The sequence below is a fragment of the Erinaceus europaeus genome, chromosome 21, assembly GCF_950295315.1.
Source record: "Erinaceus europaeus chromosome 21, mEriEur2.1, whole genome shotgun sequence".
In the NCBI taxonomy this organism is placed as follows: domain Eukaryota; kingdom Metazoa; phylum Chordata; class Mammalia; order Eulipotyphla; family Erinaceidae; genus Erinaceus; species Erinaceus europaeus.
The window spans coordinates 22,298,505-22,324,017 of NC_080182.1; the positions used below are offsets into that span (position 1 = coordinate 22,298,505).

Genomic DNA, 25,513 nt, shown 5'->3' on the forward strand with positions numbered 1-25,513 from the left:
GGCCATTTTAACCAGAATGAAGGGATAAATATAAGGCACTAAGAAGAAATAAGGGGAAATGTGCAATAGTCCAGAATCCAAGATATTTTCCATCTCTGTTTCTTCATGATTACTCAGAACAAGAATTTATTTCCAAGAACACAGTTCTGCCCACCAAAAACAAAAAACAAACAAACAAAAAAAGCAAAACCAAACAGAAACATAAGGACAATGGGCTCACTTCTAATAATCTCTAATGCCCCATCATCCTGAAGGCCCTCAGAACATCATGGAAGGGTTGCCGAACACTAAGATAAACAGATGGGCTTACATCACACATCTCACACTCTAGTGAGCACATTAGACCCGAGCGTGGCCCATGGGAACATCTATTTGTTTCCCAACCTCTCCTCCATGCTCCCACTCCTATCGACTTAAAAGGACATCCTCCTTAAACTTCCTCCCCACCGCTAGCAGATCCAGATTAATGACCCAGGGAAATGGTTCCTTGCCATCAATACTTAGATAGAATGCCAAGAAGCTTGGCTTTCCACACAGCTGACAGGCCACGAACCCACCACAGTCAATTTGCTTTCTATTTTACAAAGGACTGTATTCTGTGACATTGAAGAAGACATTATTATATTTTTATTATTTTACTTTTGCAAAACAATATCCATTTGCCAGTTGTCTTGCAGAGGTTCTGCCATGGAGGATGAATATGCCTGTGTTTTCAGCTAGAACACAGTCCTCTTTCATGGTGGGGAGAGGCAGGAAGCAGATCTCTCCAAGACAATTTTCCCTCAACAAGTTTTCACCCACTTGCAAACGCACATCCTATGCCATGGAAGGACTCTTGCCACACCTTATTTTACCAGGGAGTATTTTTTTATTGCCTGACTGTGGTCCAAGTCATCAAACCGTCAAGAGGCCACAAACGGTTCTGTTAAACACCATGGGACTTGTGTCATTTCTAGTTGTTGGTTGCAAAAAGCCTGACGCTGCATTCATTTTCTGTCAGGTCATCAACTATAGCTCATTCACAGTTGTCTGCAAATCAGCTGTTTCCCTGAATTCAGACAGTGTGATGAAAGGAACCGACCTCAGCACAGAGCTGTTGATGGGACAGTAGTCCTGAGAGACTGCACCCAGGTAGCCAGCCTGTGGCAATGCTCCCTCACTGTCCTCACTGTCTCCCTTCAAACCCTCATCAGCAGATATGTCAGTCACTCTGAGTTCTGACTGATTTTGAAAAAACAGAGATGAAGACAATCTTGGGGTCTGAACTATTGCAGATTTACCCTTCTTTTTCTATCTGTCTATCCTTCTTCTTCTTTTTTTTTGTTTCCACGGTTATCACTAGGGCTCCGTGTCTGCACTACAAATCCATTGCTCCTGGCGGCCATTTTTTTTCCTTTTTTTTTTTTGGGGGGCGGATAGGACAGAGAGAAATTGAGAGGGGAGGGGAAGGTAGAGAGGGAGAAAGATAAACACATGCAGACCCTTTTCACTGCTTGTGAGTGACCCCCTGCAGGTGGGAAGCCCGGGGCCTGGATGGGGATCCTTGTACAGGTCCTTGAACTTCACTGCCTACTATGCACACAACCCAGCGCGCCACTGCCTGGTCCCCCCAGATTTACCCTTCTTTCACCCTAGGTCCATCTATTCTTTCCTTCACTCAAGAATACTTATAATGGTCTAAGCACTATTCCACTCTATGCAACAAAATTCTACCCAACAGTCAACAGCTCCAGAGAACTGTCTGTACAGGTACAGGCAAAAACTGCTGACACCTTAGTGAATTTCTTGTCTTGATGTGTCTCTGTAGCCTGTTCCCTGCCTCTTCTCTCTCCATTACCCCATGCTCTAGTTCCATCAACTTTAGTCCTTTCTTTCTTTCTTCCAAATTATTATAAGGGAGAGACTAAGAAGAAAGGGAAAGAAAGAACCAGATCACTGATCACTTCTGTCATGAGGTGGTGACAGAGGCTGAACCTGTGACTTCTGGGGGCATCAGGCATACAAGTTGGTGCTCTGACAGACAGAGCTGTATCCCTGGTGAACACAGAAGGGCAGTGAGAAAGAGTGCCTAACCTAGCCCCAGCCTTCAAAAGCTAACCTGCAGAGTTGAAAAATTCCAGAAAAAAGCAAATGGATGAAGGGCAACAGACCCAGTAACCACCGCTGCTGATTCTTCCCGATAGACTAAAAAATGGGTGTTATGTTTTGGAGGTGAAATCAACCTTGGTCTAACACCACTTCTGAAGAGAAAGGAGGCCTTGGTTATTTTATCTTTTTTTAAAATTTTATACTCCTCTTATTTATTTATTTATTTCCTTTTTGTTGCCCTTGTTGTTTTATTGTTGTAGTTATCATTGTTGTTGTTATTGATATTGTTGTTTGTTGGATAGGACAGAGAGAAATGGAGAGAGGAGGGGAAGACAGAGAGGGGGAGAGAAAGACACCTGCAGACCTGCTTCACCACCTGTGAAGCGACCCCCCTGCAGGTGGGGAGCTGGGGGCTCGAACCGGGATCCTTATGCCGGTCCTTGTACTTTGCGCCATGTGCGCTTATCTCGCTGTGCTACCGCCCGACTCCCCTATTTTATCTTTTTAATTCATTTTAACTTTTACAGATAAACAGGCAGAAAGAAAAGGGGGTAAGAAAACCACAGTACTGAAGATTCTGTCTGTGTGCTAGGGGCCAGGCTTGAACCTGCGTTGCACACATGACAAAGCAGTGCACTATCCAAGTGAGCTACTTTACCAGTAGCCGTGGGCCCTGGTTGTTTTAAAATTGACAAGAATATGGGGCTGAGTGGTAGCGCAGCAGGTTAAGAGCACATGGCGCAAAGCGCAACCAGCGTAAGGATTCTGGTTCGATCACCCCGGCCCCCCAGCTGCAGGGTGATTGCTTCACAGGTGGTGAAGCAGATCTTCAGGTGTCTTTCTCTTTGCCTCTCTGTCTTCCCCCATCTCTTGATTTCTCTCTGTCCTGTCCAACAACAACAACAACAGTGATAACAATAACAACAACAACAACAAGGGCAACAAGAGCAACAAAAATGGAGAGGGGGGGAAATGGCCTCCAGGAGCAATGGATTCATAGTGCAGGCACTGAGCCTCAGCCATAACCCTGGAAACAAAAACAAACAAACAAACAAACCCAACAAGAATGTGGGTGGGTAGTGGCACATCCAGTAGAGTGTACATGTTACCAGGTACAAAGACCTGGGTTCAAGTTGCCAGTTCCCACTTGCAGGAGAGAAGTTTTACCAGTGATGAAGCAGTGGTGCAAGTTTCTCTCTCTCTCTTTCTCCCTCCCTCCCTCCCTCCATCTCCCTCCCTCCCTCCCTCCATATCCCTCTCTCCCTCTATTTCCTTCTCTCTCAATTTCTTTCTGTCTCTATAAAAAGGGGGGGCGGCAGAGAAAATGAAAAAAATGCCACCAGGAGCTAAGTGGTCTATGTCTAGCCACCAATCCATCTTCTGGATGAAGAGAAAATAGATTTGGGGGGTGGGCAAAGAACCCAACTTAGAAGAAATAATTATTTAAGGACAGAAAGAATTCTTTACACCTGCTTCACAGAATAAATTTAATTAATCCCTAGCACTGCAAAAACGGTATCATCTGTTTTCCATCTACACCATGCCTCGGCCTCGCGTGAGCTTAATGTGCAGCTTGGAGATACGAGAATCCGGCATGAAGCCCAGCCAGTCTATCTTGGCGTTACTCTCGATCGCACCCTGTCATTTCACGAACATCTCATAAAAACTGCAGCAAAGGTGGGCGCGAGGAATAACATCATTGCAAGACTGGCCAGCTCCTCATGGGGCACGAGCGCTTCCACACTACGATCATCATCTCTGGCATTATGCTATTCCACTGCAGAATACTGTGCCCCAGTATGGTTCCGTAGCCCCCATGTCCACTTGGTCGATTCCAAATTATATTCCTCCATGAGGATCATTTCTGGAACCATCCGTTCCACCCCGGTTCCATGGCTGCCAGTTCTTAGCAACATCGCCCCGCCAGATATTCGTCGGGATGCGGCATCATCTAAGTTCATTTCCCACGTCTACGCTCGACCGGACCTGCCAATATACGCGGATATCTTCGCCCACCCTGTCCAACGCTTGACGTCTCGTCACCCAATCTGGTCCCCTACGCCTACACTGAACTTCTCTGTTCCAGACTCTTGGAAACAGAGTTGGCAGTCAGCTGAGGTAAAGAACAAACACCTCATCACAGACCCCTGCAAGCGTCAACCCGGGTTTGACCTAGCACGTTATGATCGGGCCCTCCTCAATCGCTAGAACAGGCCATGGCCAGTGCGCAGCTATGTTCCATCGCTGGGGAGCCAGAGACAACTCGAACTGCCCCTGCGGCTACAGACAGACTATGACCCACATAGTCAACGACTGCCACCTCTCCAGATTCAAAGGAGGTCTCAAAACTTTACATCAGGCTCAACCTGACGCTGTTGACTGGCTACGGAAGAAGGGCAAACGCTAGAAGAAGAAGAACTTAATTAAGAAAGTGAGTGCAATATAATAAAACAGAATATTATAAAAAGAATGATTTTCAAACTTTGGGAATCAAATGACAACCCATATAATACCCTAACAAAGAAAAATACCATGTTCAGCAGGGAAGCAATTACAGAAGCCAGACCTTCTACCTTCTGCAACCCACAATGACCCTGGGTCCATGCTCCCAGAGGGATGGAGAATGGGAAAGCTATGAGGGGAGGGGGTGGGAAATGGAGATTGGGTGGTGGGAATTGTGTGGAATTGTACCCCTCCTACCCTATGGTTTTGTTAATTAATCCTTTCTTAAATAAAAAATAAAAAATAAATAAAAAAAAATACTTGGGGAGTCGGGTGGTAGTGCAGCAGATTAAGCGCACGTGGTGTAAAGTACAAGGACCAGTGTAAGGATCCCAGTTCCAGACACTGGCTCCCCACGTGCAGGGGGACCATTTCACAGGAGGTGAAACTGGTCTGTAGGTGTCCATCTTTCTCTCCCCCTCTCTGACTTCCTTTTCTCTCTCCATTTCTCTCTGTCCTATCTAGCAATAATGACATCAATAACAACAACAATAACTACAACAACAATAAAAAAACAAGGGCAACAAAAGGGAAAATAAGTAAATAAATATAAAAAAACTTTAAAAGAAAGATACTTTGATATTTTAAGAGACAGAATTAACGAAGGAGTTTCCAAAGCTGAGAAAAAGACACATCTTCAAGAATGGCTGCAGATCTCAAGCAGAACACATTAACAGAGAATCACACACAGGAATGATAAATCAGAACTACTAGAAATGAGAGACAGAGAATAATGATCACCTTAATAATCAACAATAAGACTGAAACTGAAATCTGACTGTTTAAAAGGAAAAACAGATCGAGAGAAAGAGAGCCAAAAACATTAAAACTACTGGAAACCAGAGACAGAGAAAAACATTAAAGCTACTAGTGAAAACAACCATCTTACTAAAAACAAAAAATAAAAAACAAGACTACGTTTAATAGCGGCTACAGACAGACTATGACCCACATAGTCAACGACTGCCACCTCTCCAGATTCAAAGGAGGTCTCGAAACTTTACATCAGGCTCAACCTGACGCTGTTGACTGGCTACGGAAGAAGGGCAAACGCTAGAAGAAGTAATGGAGACAGAGGGGCAGCTCTGTTTTGTATCTGATCTTATGATTGTAGAAAGCTTTCAGTTTCTCACCCTTGAATATAATGTTGTCTGTAGGTGTGTTGTATATTGACTCAATTAGCTTGAGAAATCTTCTACCTATCCTTGTTCTTTTTAATATCTTGATCATGATCTTACAGTTTAAAATAAAAGTCAAAATAAAAATGTGCTGTCAAAATGCTAAAGGAAGGGGGCTGGGTGGTAGCACAGCAGGTTAAGCGCACATGGCACAAAGCGCAAGGACGGGCATAAGGATCCCGGTTCAAGCTCCCCCAGCTTTCCACCTGCTGGGGGGGGGGTTGCTTCACAAGTGGTGACGTAGGTCTGCAGGTGTCTATCTTTCTCTCCTCCTCTCTGTGTCCCCTCCTCTCTCCATTTCTCTCTGTCCTATCCAACAACAATAGCTATATCAACCACAACAATGGCAATGAAATGGAAAAAATAGCCACCAGGAGCAGTGGATTTGAAGTGCTGACCTGGAGGCAAAAAAAAAAAAAAGTCATCAGGATGCCAGCCAGACTTCCCTGGATTGAAGACACCACCAATGTGTCCTGGAGCTCAGCTTCCCCAGAGACCCATCCTACTAGGGAAAGAGAGAGGCAGACTGGGAGTGTGGACCGACCAGTCAACGCCCATGTTCAGCGAGGAAGCAATTACAGAAGCCAGACCTTCTACCTTCTGCAACCCTCAATGACCCTGGGTCCATGCTCCCAGAGGGATAGAGAATGGGAAAGCTATCGGGGGAGGGGGTGGGATATGGAGATTGGGCGGTGGGAATTGTGTGGAGTTGTACCCCTCCTACCCTATGGTTTTGTTAATTAATCCTTTCTTAAATAAAAAAAAAATTAAAAAAAAGAAAATTAAAAAAAATAATAAAAAAATAAAATAAGTATTTTTTAAAAAGAACAACAAAAAAAAAGAAACATTAAAAAAAAATAAAAAAAATAAAAAAGTTTAAAAATGTTAAAAGAAAAGAACTACCAGTCTAGAGTTCTCATCCTATGGAAATATTCTCAGTGACAGCTCAGAGATACAGGAAGAAAATAACAGTTATAACATGTAAATTAGGGATATATCTAAGTGGGTGCTGACTGCATTATATAGTAAACACACACACACTGTATTTATTCAAAACAGCTGATAGCAGCCTAGAAGTTGGGAAGAAATAAATGGAAAAAAAAGTTTGGAGGTATTTAAGTTGTAGACTATTAGTTTTAGTTAGTATTAGTTAAAGTATTAGTTTATATGAGACACTGAAAAAGGTGCTCGTTATATTTTGTTAAGTAACAATTTAAAAAATACACATTAGAACGTAGTGGGAGGGAGGCAAACACTTAATATGCTTAAATACACCAAAGAGCATTTGAAAGCAAAGGATAAAGAACAAGTGGGCCAGAGAATTGAATCCACAGAATTTAAAGCTCAAATCCTTAATGAATGAATGTAAGACGGACTAAAGCCCCAGCTGACTATATGTTGTATATAAGGAACATAGGAACATACTTTAAATATATATATATTAACCAGAGCATTGAGTATTGTTCAGCCCTAGTTTATAGTGGTGTGGGGATTGAGCCTAGGACTTTGGAGCCTCAGGCATGAGAGTCTCTTTGCATAACCAGTATGCTGTCTACCCCTGTCCTAAATATAAGTATATAGAGAAGCTGAAAGGAAAAGAAAGAAAAAAATATATGTGTCATGAAAAAAACTAACTAGCTAAGACGTTAAGTAAAAAAAAAAAAAATTACAAAGACACTTCCTAAGGGTAAATGGTTCACTTCACCAGGAAGATAGGAAATACTAACCATGGGTGATTAATAATATCATTTCAAAATATGTGAATCCAAAAATCTATGAACTAAAAGGAAAAACAGGTAAATCCACAGTGGAGTGAAATGTTTAGAAAAAAATTGACAAAAAGACAAAAATATAGATCTGAACAACATAATAAATGTGACCTATTTGATATATGTAGATTATACCCAATAATGATAGAATAAATATTTCTTTGTTTTTAAAATTTTTTTATTATTATTTATTTTCCCTTTTGTTGCCCTTGTTGTTTTATTGTTGTTGTAGTAGATGTTGTCATTGTTAGATAGGACAGAGAGAAATGGAGAGTGGAGAGGAAGACAGAGAGGGGGACAGAAAGACACCTGCAGACCTGCTTTAATGCCTGTGAAGTGACTCCCCTGCAGGTGGACTCAAACTGGGGATCCTTCCACCAGTCCTTGCGCTTTGCGCCACATGCACTTAACCTGCTGCGCTACTGCCCGGCCCCCAGAATAAATAATTATTAAGTACATATAGACTACTTTTATCAAACTAACCTTAAAGAGATAGCTCACCAGGTAGGGAGCCTGCCCTGCTGTGCACACAGCTCAGGTTTGAGCCCAGCATCACAGGAAAATAGTCCTGCTCGGGGGAGGCCCTGTTGCTATGGGGTTTCTCCCTTTCTGGCTCTCTCTCTCTCTCCCACTCTCTTTTCTCTGTCTCTCTCTCTCTCTCTCTTTCTCTCTCTCTCCCCCTTTGTCTGAAAAAAGTTGACCCAGATTGTTGAAACTGAATGTGTAAGTCCCCAGTAATACCAAAAAGAGAGAGGAAATGGAATCTACAGCCATAGAGAAATTAATTTAGATAAAAATCAGCACAAAAGTCATGTGCATTCACCTGTGTGGATGTAAATAAAAAAAATTGGGGTGTGGGGTGGTAGCGCACCAGGTTAGCCACATAATGAGAATCACAAGGACCGGTGCAAGAATCCCAGTTTGAAGCCCCCGGCTCCCCAGCTGCAGGGGGGTCGCTTCACAGGCAGTGAAGGAGGTCTGCAGGTGTGTTTCTCTCCCCCTCTGTGTTTTCCCCTCCTCTCTTCATTTCTCTCTGTCCTATCTAACAATGATGACATCAATTAAAACAACAATAACTGCAACAACAATAAAAAACAACAAAGGCGGGAGTCAGACGGTATTAAGACGCAGTTGGCGCAAAGCACAAGGACCGGCTTAAGGATCCCGGTTCCAACCCCTGGCTCCCCACCTGCAGGGGAGTCGCTTCACAGGTGGTGAAGCAGGTCTGCAGGTGTCTGTCTTTCTCTCCCCCTCTCTGTCTTCCCCTCCTCTCTCCATTTCTCTCTGTCCTATCCAACAATGATGACCTCACTAACAACAATAATATCTACAACAATAAAAAAAACAAGGGCAACAAAAGAGAGTAAATAAATATAAAAAAAATTTAAAAAAACAACAAAGGCAACAAAAGGGAAAATAAATATAAAATATTGGGAGTGTGGGAGGGAGGGTAAAAAACATCTATGCTGAATACTTATAGAGTTAGGGGGGAAAGTCTTTAACAATGGAATAAAAATCACTCATTTGAGTATTACAAAAAAAGAGGGGGGAGGAGGAGGAGAAGCCATGGGACATATATACTCAGTGGAGTATTACTCAGCAGTTGAGAAAAACTATATAGTGTCCTTCAGGACATACATATATGACAGTCACCTCCTATCTATGAATTTGGGAGAACTGTGGTGTTTATCATTGGTGGGGGAGCCCAGATCTTATAGGTGGGAATGGTGTAGAGTTATCTCATAATCTTGTAAATTACCATCAAATCACTCATAAAAACAGTAAGTAAAGAAAAAACAAAACGAGAGAGAAAGAGATGAGAAAGGAGACTTAAACAGTGCAGACCAACATGCCGCAAAGTGGTTTCTGACAAGACTACTAACACCAACAGACCCCCTCATAAGACTAATGAAGAATTATTTAGCACTGAGCAAGATGCATCAGGAGGACAGCGACGATCTGCATGCAAAAAGCCCCGGATTCCATCCCCAGCACTGTCTAAACTAGAGTGAGGTGCCAGACCACAGTGTACCTGGCTGAGTACACACATTATCATGCACAAGGACCTGGGTTCACCCCTCTTAAAGCTTCTGCACTGCCAGTAGGGACCAGAGATTTGACCCTGGGTCCTTGAACATGGTAACATATGTGTTCAACCAGTTGCACCACAGCCTGGTCCCACATTAAAAGATTTCAAGAATACACTGTGTGATACTATACATGTGTTACTTGTATTCAGTTATGTTCCATTTGCTTCTGACAGTCCATGAAGAATTCACAGTCCAGGGGCAGACAGTGTTTTCATCAGGAAACTCTATGTGGCTGCTTAATCTGTAGCTTGATTAAAACCACCATTTTGCTAATTAGCACACACACTGAATATCTGAAATATTTTCCTATTAGTAGTGAACCCAGTAGTCTATTAACTACCAGGATAAATATTAGAAGTGGATTCCCACTGATAAAATAAAAGGTACTTATGGAAAGGAAGTTGGACAAGAATCATTTAGGTTTGTCTCACCTTTATGTAGACAGGGTAAAACCTGTATGCAGGAGACGTATCTCTAGAACAATGGTCCCCTGAAGGCAGGGTCAGGACCCTGCTCTCTCTGAGAATAAGGACAAGTCCTCTCAGCTTTTGTGCAGGATTTCCCTACTATCTAAAAGTAGAATATTCCTATTTGGTACATAGTTTGGTATGTTATTTGGAGGCCCAGGAATGCTAAAATATCTTCCTCTATAAACGAATGGGAACAGTGTTCTCAGAGGCCCCCAAAATATCCTACTGGATTACCAAATAGGACCTTTCTGCTTCAGATAGTGGGGGGGGGTAATGGCATCCCCATCACACGGCAAGCTTCTTGGCACATGGCAGGCACTCCAAAAATGTTTCTGGAAGGGAGGAAGGATGGAAGAAAGGAAAGAAAGACAGGAGGAAAGGAGGATAGAAGCTGTATTGATAAAGGGGACATGTATGACATGTATGACAGTAGCAAAGACAGAATTATTTAGTTCCTCTAAGTGCCAGTATTGGACATAATCAGTATGACTGTCATATTCCTCTTCTATGTAATGAATCCCATGAAATTAGATATGTCAGAAAGTCAAAGGACACTGTTAGGGATAGCTAAAAGGGCCAGGGAACCTGTCTGCCACACATGGGTGGCCCCAAAGAGCACCAAAGGGTGCTGGAAGGACATTAGCAGGCATATTAATTACTCAGTGGGGGGCCAAGCAGCAGAACACACATGTTACCAGGCATAAGGATCTGGGCTCAAATCCCAGCTCCATGTCTGCTGGAGGGGAAGCTTCATAAGCAGTGAAGCAGCAATGCAGGTGTCTCTTTATTTCTCTTCCACTCTATTTCCCACTTCCCTCTCGATTTCTGTTTTTCTTTTTTTGCCTCCAGGGTTATCACTGGGGTTCAGTACCTGCACTATGAATCTATTGCTCCTGAAGGCCATTTTTCCCATTTTGTTGCCCTTATTGCTGTTGTTATTGTTGCCATTGCTATTGTTGTTGAATAGGACAGAGAGAAATCAAGAGAGGAGGGGGAGAGAAAGATAGACAACTGCAGAACTGCTTCAGGTTTAGTGAAGTGAACCCCCTGCAGGTGGGGAGCCAGGGCTCGAACCAGGATCCTTATACAGGTCCTTGCGCTTAGCCCGGTGCGCTACTGCCTGGCCTTTTCAATTTATGTTTCTAACAACAACTTACAACAAAGGATAAATAAATTTCAAAAATATTCATTAAAAAAGAACTCAGGGGGAGTCGGGCTGTAGCGCAGCGGGGTAAGCGCACATGGTGCAAAGCACAAGGACCGGCATAAAGATCCCAGTTCCAGCCCCCGGCTCCCCACCTGCAGGGGAGTCGCTTCACAGGAAGTGAAGCAGGTCTGCAGGTGTCTATCTTTCTCTCTTCCTCTCTGTCTTCCCCTCCTCTCTCCATTTCTCTCTGTCCTATTCAACAACGATGACCTCAATAACAACAACAATAACTACAACAATAAAACAACAAGGGCAACAAAAGGGAATGAATAAATATTTAAAAAAAGAATGCCGCACGTGGCACACCCAGCTAAGTGCACATATCACCATGTGCAAGGACCAGGGTTCAAGACCCTGCTCCCCACCTGCAGGAGGATGTTTTGTGAGCTGTGAAGCAGGTCTGCAGGTGTCTCTCTCTCCCTATCTCTCCTCCCCTCTCAATTTCTCTGTCCTTTCAAATACAAATAGAGCGAAGAAAAAAAAGAGAAAAAAATAGCTGCTGGGAACGGTGGATTTGTGGTGCCAGCACCAAACCCCAGCAAAAATCCTGGAGGCAAAAAGATTAAAATAACTCAAGAGTCGGGTGGTAGTGCAGCAGGTTAAGCACAGGTGGCGCAAAGCGCAAAGACAGACATAAGGATCCAGGTTCGAGCCCCTGGCTCCCCACTTGCAAGGGAGTTGCTTCACAAGTGATGAAGCAGGTCTGCAGGTGTCTTTCTCTCCCCCTCTCTATCTTCCCCTTCTCTCTCCATTTCTCTCTGTCCTATCCAACAATGACGACATCAATAACTACAACAATAAAAAACAAGGGCAACAAAAGGGAATAAATAAATATTTAAGAAAAAAATAATAATGCAGTGGTCCCCACCTGCAACAGGGATGCTTCACAAACAGCAAAGCAGGTCTGCAGGTGTCTATCTTTCTCTCTCCCTCTCTATCTTCCTCTCCTTTCTCAATTTCTCTCTGTCCTATCCAATAAAGTGGAGAACGGAAAGAAAAAAAAAGAACTCAGTGGAACTGGTCAAATTGGCCAAGCAACTCCCTCCCTCCCACCCAGGAACCATCTCATGTAGCAAGGAAGAGGGGCCAGACACCAGCCACCAGCATGTCTTAGAACAGCACCAATATCTCTGTCCTTCCATCTGTCTGAAGCCACAGCATGCATACATGCACACCAGAAGACAATGACTAAGTTAATCACTACTGAGGGGCCCCGGGGTCTGTTAAACCAGCCAGCCTCAGCACATGTGCACCTCAACACACTTACCCACAGTCTGGATGCACTGTAACACTAAGGGGATTGGGGTCTCTCTCTCCCTTAAGACTTTCTTTTCTTTTTTTAAGAATTTGTTTCTTTATTTACTTATGAGAAAGATAGGAGGAGAGAGAGAAAGAACCAGACATCATTCTGGTACATTTGCTGCTGGGGATTGAACTCGAGACCTCATGCTTGAGAGTCCAATGCTTTATCCACTGCCTCATCTCCCAGACCACGGGTCTCTCTTTCTCTTACATGTGTATGTACATCTATTTCTCTCTCTCTCTCTTTTTTTCTTTTTTTACTTCATAAAACAGAGAAAAATTGAGAGGGGTATGTATGGGGGGAGAGAGACAGCAGCAGCATTACTTACTTATTATTGCTCATTAAGCTTACCCCCTGATGGTAGGGAATGGGGGCTTGAACCTGGTTACCTGAGCATGGTGACATGTGCACTCAGCCAGGTGCACCACCACTCAACCCATTTCCCTTTCCCATTTTTCACTTTGCCTCCATACACACTCGCTCTCCCTGAAACCTGCCGAAGTATCCTGCAATTCTTCCTGCAAACATTTACTCGCAGAGTTTCAAGAGGAGCCCTAGACTCCTTGCCTTGTTTTCACCTGTGACAGCGTCTGGGATATGGTCAGGGGATGAGCATTGTTTTCTTTCTCCTTCCCTTCTTGAGCAAGAAATACTGATCTGGTAAATGAAAGACTTAGCTGGGGGTCTGCCTAATCCCAGACGTTAGGGTCAGTTTGAACTCGGTCTGTGTCTAAGCTTCTGCCTCCAAAGCTCACTGAGCCTAGGTTATCTCCGGATCACAACCCAGGCCTCAGAGCCAAGCTCCTCCTGCCTCCTCAGGCTTGCAGGTTGAGGAGCTGGTTTAGAAACAACGTCGGGGCGGGGGGGTTGTGCGGTAGCACAGCGGGTTAAGCACACATGGTGCAAAGCGCAAGGACTGATGTAAGAATCCCGGTTTGAGCCCCTGGCTCTCCACCTGCAGGGGGGTCGCTTCACAAGCAGCAAAGCAAAAAAAAAAAAAAAAAAAGAAACTATTTCTCAGGGGTCAGGCAGTAGCACATTGAGTTAAGCACACATAGTACAAAGCATAAGGATAAGAGCAAGGATCCCAGTTCGAACCCCTGGCTTCCCACCTACAGGGGGGTCACTTCACAAATGGTGAAGCAGGTCTGCAGGTTTCTGTCTTTCTTTCTCTGCCCCATCTCTTGCAATTTCTCTCTGTCCTACCCAATAAAAAAATGGAAAAAATGGCCTCTAGGAGGAGTGGATTTGTAGTGCCAGCACTGAGCCCCATCGATAACCTTGGAGGCAAGAAAAAACAAACAAACAACAACAAAAACAGGTTCTCTTTCTGTGTGTGTTCCCAAAACCTCTAGTGAAGACAAGAACACCAACTGCTGATAAACAGTCTACTCGTGAAAAAGAAAAAAGAAAAAAGTCTTACAAGTTGGTTTTTCTTCATACAAGTAACAGTTAAGTTTGTGATTCACTGCATGTCGGGCCAAAATGAAATTCTTCCCAGAAAAGAAGCCCACTTCTCTGCCTGTTGTGATTCTGTTTCTCTCACCTCCTCTCTGCTTTTCCCCAGTCTATGCTCTTCTCAATCGTCTAGTGATTCTTCTCCCCTTCTTCCTGACATCCACCCCCTGCACTGTCTAACATCTGTTCACACAACATAGGAGCCTCTGATTTCCACCATCAAGCCCAGGAAGTATAAACTTCATGGGTTCAGCTGGTCAAAGTCAGGGCACTCCCTCAGTGTTTATATTTAACTGTTACTTTTAGAAAACAGAAGATCACAGATAGAATTCAGGAGTGAGAGAAGGCTTGCTTGTGTACTGCCTTTATTTTTCCGGGTGGGGCATGTTTAGGGGCTGAAGTACACAAGGGCAAAGTCCAAAATCCTGGGGCTTTCTCAAAGATGCCACTTTCTTTTTCTTTTTAATTTTTAAAATTAGATTTATTTATTGGGTAGAGACAGCCAGAAATTTAGAGGGAAGGGAGTGATAGGGAGAGAGACAGACACTTGCAGCCCTGCTTCACGTTCGAAAAGCTTTCCCCCTGTAGGTGGGGAACGAGGGCTCAAACCCAGGTCCTTGCATATTGTAATATGTGAGCTCAACCAGGTGCACCACTGCCTGACCCAGAAGATGCCTCTTTCTATCTTCTTTCTCATTCTACTCTATTTCTGGAAGCCCCCCCCACACACACATATACATAAACCTTCTTTTTATTTCTTTTCCTCTCCCTCTCTGGTCTTGGCTACACAGCCTTTAAAAATAGTAACTTTAAAAAAAGACAACCAGACAAGCCAGAAATAACCACTGGTTCAATGAACCTCTGAACAAATATGGCAATATTGACAGGGAAATTCTAAATTCAGTTTCAGTCTCTTGCTTCACTCTATAAAGGAGGTTAAGTCTAAAAGATGGAGAAAAACAGACACTTAAGTGAGTCTGAGAAAACAAAAGAAAGGTTTTAGAAACAAGGGAGGAGGGGAGATGAAGGAGCCTACTGAGGCAACGACTAGTTTACGATTGGCTGGCTGCCCTGATGCGTTGCTCTCCCTGAGTTTTAGAGGTCTCAGGAGGCACAGACGTGATGTCAGAATGAGACATGGCTGCTTCTGTTTCCCAGTTCAGCTTCCTTATTGCTGTGGGACACAGGCAAGTCGCTGATCTATTCTTTAACTTTGTTTGCTGCCTGTAAACTGGAGTAGTCATTTCTGCTCTTAGACTTATAATGATAATGTGAGAGAAAGAATGTAAAACTCAGCAAGCACTACAGACTCCATCTTGCTCTCTGTATGCTTCTTATATCCTCACTGAGATTCTGCCCCTTTGTCTTCTAGTCTTAAAGAATGGAGGCTGCGGGGCTGGGCAGTGGTGCACCTGGCTGAGCATACATGCTACAGTGCACAAGGACCTGGGTTCAAGCCCCTGGTTCCCACCTGCAGAGGGAAGGCTTTGCGAGTGGTGAAGCAGGGCTACAGGCGTCTCTCTCCCTATCTCCCCATTCCCTCTCGATTTCTCTCTGTCTCTATCCAATAATAAACAAAGATAAGACTTTTTTTTTTAAAGAATGGAGTCTGCTGAGCTAGCTCACTTGGATAGTGGGCTGCTTTGCCCTGTGTACAACTCTAGTTCGAGCCTGGCCTTCACTGTATTGAAGGAAGGTTTGATGCTATGAAATATGACTCCTTCTTGACCTCTTTGTCTCTGTCTAAAGAACATATATAAGTATGTTAAACTAGGGACCTGTTACCTAAATGTCAGGATAAATCTACCATGCAGACCTCCAGACAGAAAGTAATACAGAACACTAAGCTCTGGTGTTTCCGTCTACATTAGAAGACCCTTTATGTCAGTCAGATGACTGGGGACTGGGTCCCTTGTCCCCTGCTGACCCACTACCCTTCATAGGCCCCGAACCCCAGGCTGGGCATAAGATGCTTTTTGAGACATGAGACTTGCCATCTCGTCAGGTTTGCTAGCCATCTGATGAAATCTGCTTTTCTCTCTAGTCTCTTGGTGTATTAACCTTCCCTAATATTCTCCTAACAACAGGACTCAGGGGGCATGTGACACGCTCCTGCACACATCCCTCTTATGCTCACTCACCCAAGAAGAGCACATGGCACTGTGGACTCACTCCTGCTGCTTATCAGGAATGATAACTTCATCCAGTCTCCACCTGACTAAGATATTAAGAAACAAAACAACATAAAAAAAAACACTGCTCACTGAAATAATGTTTTCATAAGCAACTGCAGTCACCACTGAAGTGACCACTATCAGTGTTCTGCCCACGTTCCTTTTTCCCCAGTCAGTGCAGTCATCCCTCAGCTTTTGTGAGTGCCAGCAGGTAATGGTTCAGTCCTCCAGCCCCACTTCTGGGAAAAGCCTTACTGGAGAGGTTACATGTCCCAAGTTCTCCACGTCCAGCAACCTACGGTCACGGTAAACTGATAGGAAATTAACCCTAATCAGAAAAACCATGGAATCAGAGAAAGCAAAGATCAAGCTAAGTTCACATCTTTTTAAAAAGGTTTATTTATTTATTTTTATGAGAAATAGCATAACTCTGTTCAGCTCTGGCTCATGTCGGTGCTAGGGAAAGAACCTGGGCAGTCAGGCATGCAATTCCTGTGCTCTAACGCAGAGTTATCTTCCCCTGAGATCACAGCATCAACTCTTTCCCCTACACTAATCTTGTTTCCCAGATTTTGCTTCATTACTTCATGAACTATGTGCAACTGAACAGGTTCTGACTTTAGAGACTATTCCCGAAGACATCCCCAGCCAGTCTTCAAATGCCTCCACAATACCAAATTAAGGTGAAAAAAAAACAAACAAACAACTATTCGTAGTAGTCTAGAGCCTCTAATCCCCTAGGATCTCTGAGACCAAAATCATCGAAACCCCAATTTGTTTTTTTCAAAAGGTAAATGTGATTTTTTAATAATAGTTATTACTTTGACACACTACAACAGAAACCATGGGCCTTGCCCTCCAACTCACACACAGATGAGCTGGGCTCCTGGGAAGTGTCACTCACTGTATGAAAGAAGCCATGGTATTAGAGAGGATGATCTTTGCAGCAGGAAGGGCTTTCAGCTCAAAGGGAGAGAAAGTACAAGTCCAGCCATCCCAGAGCATGTGGAAGCTGCCTGCTGTGTGCAGAGCCAGTGAACGTCATTACATGGAGGCAGGTGAGTGCTGTGCCAGAGATGCTGGTGCATGGACTTCTCAGTGAAAACAGTAAGTCTTAATTTCTTCTTATATAAATATTTTATTGATTGATCATTAGATAGAGACAGACAGAAACTGAGAGAGGAGGAGGAGACAGAAAGGGAAAGAGGTAGAAAGACACCTGCAACCCTGCCTCACCACGTGTGAAACTTTCCACCCGCAGGTGGGGACCATGGGCTCAAACGTGGGTCCTCGTGCACTGTAATGTGAGTGCTTAACCAGGTGCACCACTGCCTAACCTCAGTAAGTCTTAATTTCTTCCTTCCTTTTTTCCTTCCTTCCTTTCTTTTTTTCCTCCAGGATTATTGCTGTGTCTCTGTGCCTGCACTTTGAATCCACTGCTCCTGTGGTCATTTTTAAATTTTTTTTTGATAGGACAGAGAAAACTTGAGAGGGGAGAGGAAAACAGAGAGGGAAAGAGAAAGACAGACAGATGCAGACCTGCTTCACTGCTTGGGAAGCGACCCCTCTGCAGGTAGGGAGCCTGGGGCTCGAACTGGCATCCTTGCGCTTCATACTATGTGCACTTACCCCGGTGCACCACCAGCTGGCTCCCAATTTCTTTTCTTAAAGATTTATTTATATATTTGGGACAGTGAGAAATAGAGAACAGAACACAGCTCTGGCACATGCAATGCCAGAGATCAAACTTGGGACCACCTGCTAACATTTTACCCAAGGCAGCACCTTAAAGTTCTTTTAAGTCTTGATTTCCAAGGTACCCATGCCTTGATAGACTCTGGGCCTGAAGAGATCATGATGGGACTATGGGTTGAAACCCTACTCTGACAGCAAAGGACTTTTTTAGGTGGTGTCTGTGGGAAGTTCTGCCAGAAGGCTTTCAGTGAATGATCTAGAATATGGGTGAAGGAAAGCCCTTGACAGCCATACAAAGTGAGTGAAGGCCCTGTCCCACTACAGAGGACACAAGTGATCCCTGGAGGAGTGAGGCAGCCAGGGCTGTGGTATGGAATGCCTGGGCAGCACACATCAGAAAGTGACCATATGGATACGTGTCGCATCTCCAATGAATCCTATAGCTGCATGGTCATGAATCTCTGGAAGGACCAGGTGTTCCTTTCCAGAATCTGAGATGCCTGCTGTTGGCCAAGATTAACTTCTCACCCAAGTAACTGACAGTGAACACGACAGGCTGCCATTTCTTATATGTTGTAATACAGACTAGAGTTAATAACACCCATGGAAGTCATGAGGTGCTATTTTGGACAGAGCCCTTTAGAACATTTAAGTGGAAGGGCCTGAATACTCTCTGTGATCAGCGTGAAGGGAAAGAATGAGCATTCACTGAGCCTGGACTATGTCAGGGTTCTGTTTAAGTGATGGAACCTTATAACTTTATGTAGTATATAATAAAAATTTGAAATATATATGGTTCCAGGAAGCCAAGAAAATGATTTGGGGGAAAAACTTCCAGGAGATGTGGCCATGGAATAACAGTGACTAGACCAGACACTTCCCCATAACAACAAATATATACAACTACTGAACTTAACAAAATTCACCGACACATAGTAGAAAGACCACAGCCTCAGCCACCAAGTTGCAGACACTATCATGATTCCATCCTGACTTCTCTGGGCAGACAACTTCACCAGTGTGTCCTGGAACCTTGTCTCTCCAGAGCCCTGCACCACAAGGGAAATATAGAAACAGGCCGGGGGTATGGATTGAGCTGCTAACATCCATGTCCAGCAGAGAAACAATTACAGAAGCCAGACCTCCCACCTTCTGCACCCCAAAAAGAATTTTGGTCCATACTCCCAGAGTGGGAGAATTAATAGGAGAAGATGACTAGAGGGCTCTAAACTCCAACTCCATCAAGACCTGGAGAGAGAAGAGGAATAAAGTAAGGGCATTTGGGAGTAGTAGTAGGGGTGTGTGTGTGTGTGTGTGTGTGTGAGAGAGAGAGAGAGAGAGAGAGAGAGAGACTGACTTGGAAGGAAAGAGAGAGCAGGACCATAGAAAAAAAAGGGAGGGCACATATATATAAATATAGACAGATAGTACAGAAATAATTGTCAACCCGTATCTGCAACCTTGGGAGAACTACTATAGCTTCCAGTGGAGGGAGTGAGGATACAGAGTTCTTATAATTTTGTATGTCAGTCAATATTTTGTATGTCAATATTTTGTATGTCAATATTTTGTATGTCAATATTTTGTATGTCAATATTTTGTATGTCAATATTTTGTATGTCAATATTAAGACACTAATAAAATTCTGAAAATTAAATAAAGGTTAAATAAACAATAAAAGAAAATAGATAATGATTCAGTTTTCCCTTCCCTAAGTCTTTCCATTGACATTCAGAATAAGTTGAACTATTTCCCGTCTTAAAGTATTATAACAAAAGCAATAAGCAAACAAAATAAAACAAAGTGAATCACTAAATGACTTTGGTCCTCTGATGCTTTTCCAGCTCTTTGTTTTTTCCCTGCCTCTTTTCATGAAGTACAGACATTCAAACATGAGTGTCTGCCCTTGGTCTTCTCCCGCATCCAGCTCAGTCCTGTCTTCACTACAGTGTGACCCAGATATGTCTCAACGCCCCCCGCCCCCAAAGTGTCCCGGAAATACAGTATTGCCAGGTCCTTCTTATACTGTGAAGTCAACACACACTTTCAACTTTCATTTACTTGATTTCTGCAGGATTAAGTTTACTGAGTTCTCCACCCATCTGGAAACATACACTTCCTTTCAAATTTTACCTTCAGTGACATCTTGCTTTTCAACTTTCCCTTCTAACTGCATCATCTACTTTTTTTTTTAAATACCATTTTATTTATGTCTTTGTTAAGGAGAGAGAGATCACAAGAACACACCAAGGCATATGTATATGTAGCGCCAGGGCCTGAGCTTGAATTCACGCTGCAAGTATGGCGCTCTAGTTACTGTGCTACCTTCTGGGTGTGCTTCTGTCTCCTTTGAAACACTTTGCTGAGCAGAGTTTTGTTTTGTTTTGTTTTCTCTTCATTGTTGGACTAGTTTTGTTCAGCTGTGTAGACAAAGTGCCTAGAATCCTGCCAGATGAATGGGGTGTGGAATGAAGAATGAATGCATATGCCACATCCATCAATTCAAGGAAGAACTGTTATCCAAAGCCATGTGAACCCTACTTGAAAATTCTCGTTGGACCCATTCTTCCAAAAATGATTTGGTTCTGATTTGAAGCAGTTGCCTAATTAATTTCGTATTCACTGGAAAAATAAATGGGCAAAATGAAGTGCAATACCTAGTGAAGCTATTCACGTAAGAAGCAGGCACGCACATACACACTTCTTATAATTGCACAGATATCTTAAATATTAAATCTAGATAATAAGGAAAACTGTAGAAGTCTGTACACCCAGCCAAGTGCAGAAACCAGAATTCCTGCCCAGCAGCTGAAAGTTTTAACAACTCTGCTTTGCAGTGAGAAAATAAACACCATTTCAAACACACAAAACCTGCATTTAGTTCTGATTCTACTGGGGCCAGTAAACAGCCAATTTGGTGGGTGGGTGTGGCTCAAGGGACAGTCCAGCTTCAGCCTCCCCAGGAATAAATCCAGCTCATTAAGTGTCTCAGGGTGACACATTCAACAAACAGGAATTTTGGGCTCAGGCCTGACTTTCTCAGGCAGGTGAAAGATCAGAACTAGTACAGAGCTCCTGCCCACCACAAAGCAGCAGCAGCAAAAAAAAAAAAAAAAGGAGAAGGAGGAGGAGGAGGAGAAAGAAGAAGAAGAAGAAGAGGAGGAGGAGGAGGAGGAGGAGGAGGAAAATGCCAGAAGACTGCTCAAATCGCCAGTAGCACTTATGCAGGTCTCTATTTTTTTGTTACAAGTATTCAACAAGGCAAGTAGATACACTAGAGGAAATTTTTTTTTTTTTTTACTAGAGGAAATTTTTATAAGCCTTTGTAATCATTCAACTGGGAGATTTTATGTCTAATTTCACCATAAAAAATGATTCTCTATTTTTTTTAAAAAAGTAGCTGTTTTCGTTTTATATTAATTCATGATATTACATTTTACTAAAGTATGCTAATGGCTAGAAAAGGCAATTCAATGGCTCACAAGGAATTTGAAAAGAAGTGAAATAGACAACAATAAACAAAACAAAAACTATTCATTAAAAAGTATTCAAAAAAGGAGAAAGTAAGCCACAGAATGGGAGAACATATTTGAAGGACATAAAGTGTTTTTTTTTTTAATTTTTAAAAATATTTATTCACTTATTTTCCCTGTTGTTGCCCTTGTTTTTTTATTGTTGTTGTAGTTATTATTGGTGAAAAAATACTCCAAGTCTTTGATTGTCACAGAAATGCAAATAAAGACAACAATGAGATAACACTTCACTCCTGTGAGAATGTCATACATCAGAAAAGGTAAAAGCAGAAAATGCTGAAGAGGCTGTGGGGACAAAGGAACCTTCCTGCACTGATGGTGGGAATGGTAATTGGTCCAGCCCCTGTGGAGAGCAGTCTAGAGAACTTTCAGAAGACTAGAAGTGAACCTACCCTATGACCCTGCAATTCCTCTCCTGGGGATATATCCTAAGGAACCCAACATACCCATCCAAAAAAGATCTTTGTATACCTATGTTCATAGATCTTTGTATACCTATGTTCATAGCAGCACAATTTGTAATAGTCAAAACCTAGAAGCAACCCAGGTATCCAACAGCAGATGAGTGGCCGAGCAAGTTGTGGTCTTTATATACACAATGGAATACTACTCAGCTATTAAAAATAGTGAATTCACCTTCTTCACCTCATCTTGTATGGAGCTTGAAGGAGTCCTATTCAGTGAGATGAGCCAGAAAGAGAAGGATGAATATGGGACGATTTCACTCATAGACAGAAGTTGAAAAACAAGATCAGAAGGGAAATCACTAAGCAGAACTTGGACTGGAGTTGGTGTATTGCACCAAAGTAAAAGACTCTGGGGAGGCGGGGGGAGGGTTCGGGTCCTGGAACATGATGGCAGAGGGGGACCTAGTGGGGGTTTTATTGTTATGTGGAAAACTTGGAAATGTTATGCATTATATAAATTATATATTATTGTCAACTATAAACCATTAATCCCCCAGTAAAGAAATTAAAAAAGAAAAGAGGCCAGGCAGAGGCAGGCTGCAGAAGCCTGGGTCTGTTGGGTCTCTGATGCTAATGGAATGGAGATGAGGAGTGTGTGTGGAGTCAGATCATGTTTACAGGACTCAGTCAGTACTAAGCATGAGTCTTTGTTACTTTGACTAAGGATTCAGTCTCCTGTAACTGCCAGAGGCTTCAAGTCAGGAGAAGGAGAAAGGCAGCAGGGCAGTGGCAGCGGCAGGAGGAACTCGGCAGTGGAGACAGACCACACAGCTGTGTTGGCATTTCCTTGCCTCGCCCTCCACCACCACCCACCATGCCCCTGTGATGGCTTAGGTGCCAAGGAACAGACTGGTTCCTGTGGGTGTGACTCCATCCCAGTTCGCAAATACCAAGTTCTTGCAATCCACAGCTCTTGGGGTCCTCCAAGGGTGGTCACAAGACCCACACTCTGAAACTGGCCTTCCTCTCCTGTAATCCCAACAGCACTCTAAGTCCGCTGGCCAATCAGAGGTCATCTGTGCCCTAAGCACTGCTGCTTGGTGCCAAGCCTGCAGCCTGTCTTAATCAAGTTTCCCTGGGAAATAAGCTAGACAGTTAACCCAGTGTCAACTCTGAAGAGAAGAGTTTTGTTAACTGTTTAACCCCAGCACAGAAGATGGAAAGCCCAATTCTGAGAAAACTGCATGGGAAATGTTGCAGGAATACTTAAGAGGATATTTTTCCAGGCCACAGTTCAGAAGAAAGGTCTGGAAGGCTCCTTCTAAAGGGACCTTTGTGGACAAGTGCCCAGAACACACCAGCAGCCTAGAACACACCAGCAGAAGTGGAGCAATGGGGATGATGTGTCCTGGGGGCATCTTACCTTTCCCACAGGCCTGTACCAGGCCATACCACTCACCACAGCTGTTACACAGCAAGGTGAAGGCGGTTTCCCGGTGGCCTGTGACGTGGCCTGGGGCACACACGTACAGCAGCTCATCCCCCATCTCTAAGCCGGTGCGTCCCTGCAGGATGGTGTGTGGGAATGAAGGCGGGTCTCCACACGGCTTCTCTGAGGAGAAGGAAACACAGTCAGCTTTCCCAAACTCTGCAGAACTAAGGTGAAAACAAACCTAAGCAAGTCTTCTGCTCTGTAGGTGCTGCTTGCCCAATGAAATGGGACCACAGGAGCTGTTTCTCCTTCACCCTGACATTTCCAGAGCCTGGTAGGAGGCTTGACATAGATCAGGGCAGCGAAGAGAAGAAAAGGAAAGGTGGGGGGGGGGGATGAGAGGAGGGGAGGAGAGGGAAGAAAAGATCCAGAGGGCTCAAGAGGTAGCATACTTGGTTAAGTGCAAGTATTACCATGCACAAGGACCTGGTTTCAAACCCCCAGACCCCACCTGCAGGGGGAAAGCTTCGCAAGTAGTGAAGCAGTGCTGCATGTGTCTGTCTCTCTCCCTCTCCATCCCCTTTCCTTCTCAATTTCTCTCTATACTATCAGATTAAAAATAGAAAGAAAAAAAAGGAAAAAATAGCTACCTGTAGTGGTAGATTCATAGTGATGGCACCAAGCCCCCAAAACAGCTCTAGTGGCAATAAAATAATACCTCTGATAATGATGATGATAATAATACTCCAAAGCAGCATTACATTATAATGTCTCCTTGAAAGGAAGATGCAGAAACACATGCTTAGCAGCACCTCATTTATTTAATTTTTTGGTCTAATTTATGTGAATAAGTTTTCTATTCTTTTCTTTCTTTCTTTCTTTTTTTTAACCAGAGCACTGCTCAGCTCTGGTTTATGGTGGTCCAGGGGATCGAACCTGGGACTTCAGAGCCTCAGGCATGAGAGTCTCTTTGCATAACCATTATGCTATCTATCCTTGCCCAGTGAATAGGTTTTCTTTGCCAAATAATCAAATATGGCAGGGCCAGGGAGATAGTGCAATGGTAGCACACCAGCTTTGCAGGCCTGAGGTTCAGAGGTCTGAGGTTCAATCCTTAGCACAAACATAAAGCAGAAGTCAACAGTGCTCTGGTCTCTCTCTCACACACATTAAAATAAATATATTTTCCTTTATTTTATTTTTTAAAGATTTTATTAATTAATGAGAGACATAGGAGGGGGATAGAGAAAGAACCAGACATCACTCTGGTATACATGCTGCCGGGGGCCAAACCCTGGACCTCATGCTTGAGAGTCCAATGCTTTATCCACTACACCACCTCTTGGACCACTTTTCCTTTATTTTATTTGATCCTTTTTATAAATCACAAGCTATGGCCAGGTAGTGGCAGACCTGGTTGAGCACACATATTACAGTGTGCCATGTTCAAACCCCAGTTACCATCTACAGGGAGGAAGCAGTGCTACAGGTGTCTCTTTCCCATTTCCTATCTATATCCCCTTTCCCTTTCAATTTCTCTGTCTCTACAAAAAATATTTAAATATAAAAAGATGTATAATAAAAAAGCACAAGCTTATTTCAGAATAGTTTCAGGTACACATCAAACTGAGTGGAAAGTTTATCTACACTCTGTCCCCACACATGAACAGTCTCCTTCATTATCAGTATCCTGAACCACACTGACAAGTCAATATCAACCCAAATCTGGCATTTACACTTGGGCCACTATGTGCTCCACATTCAGTTTGTGACAGGAGTCTATCTTCCATCATACTATCATGCAGAACAGTTTCACTACCTTCAACACCCTCAGGGCCCACCTAGTTAGCCCTGCTAAGCCCTGGCAACCACCAGTCCCTTTACCATCCCCATAGTTTTGTTTTGTTTTGTTTTTTCCAGAATGTCATATATTTAAAATCATAAGTGTGTTGCTTTCACAGATTGGCTATTGAATATGCATTTAAGGTTTCTGCTGCTTTTTTTTTTTCATGGCACATAGCTCTCTCTCTCTTTTTTTTTTTTTTTTGGTCCAACTCCAATATCATTTTATTGAGGAAATGTTGATTTACAGGATTTTTGTTGTCACAACAGCACATTTCCACATTTCTCCAAGATAAGGCTTTGATTTATTTCACCTTTAACCAAACCATCATCGTGTTCCACTGCAGGGACTCAGATCCTCAACC

At 43.3% G+C, this 25,513-nt stretch overlaps 1 protein-coding gene across 2 annotated transcripts in view; it reads right to left on the minus strand.

Moving 5' to 3' along the window:
- SUSD5 (sushi domain containing 5) overlaps positions 1-25,513 on the minus strand; it is a 76,963-nt gene that overhangs the window by 12,090 nt on the left and 39,360 nt on the right. Inside the window, exon 4 of one of the 2 annotated variants that reach the window (XM_007524049.3) lies at positions 23,298-23,486. The exons of the other annotated variant lie outside the window; for it this stretch is intronic. Within the exon in view, the coding sequence (XP_007524111.1) occupies positions 23,298-23,486 (189 nt within the window). The remainder of the gene's footprint in view (positions 1-23,297; positions 23,487-25,513) is intronic. 2 annotated transcript variants of the gene reach the window in all.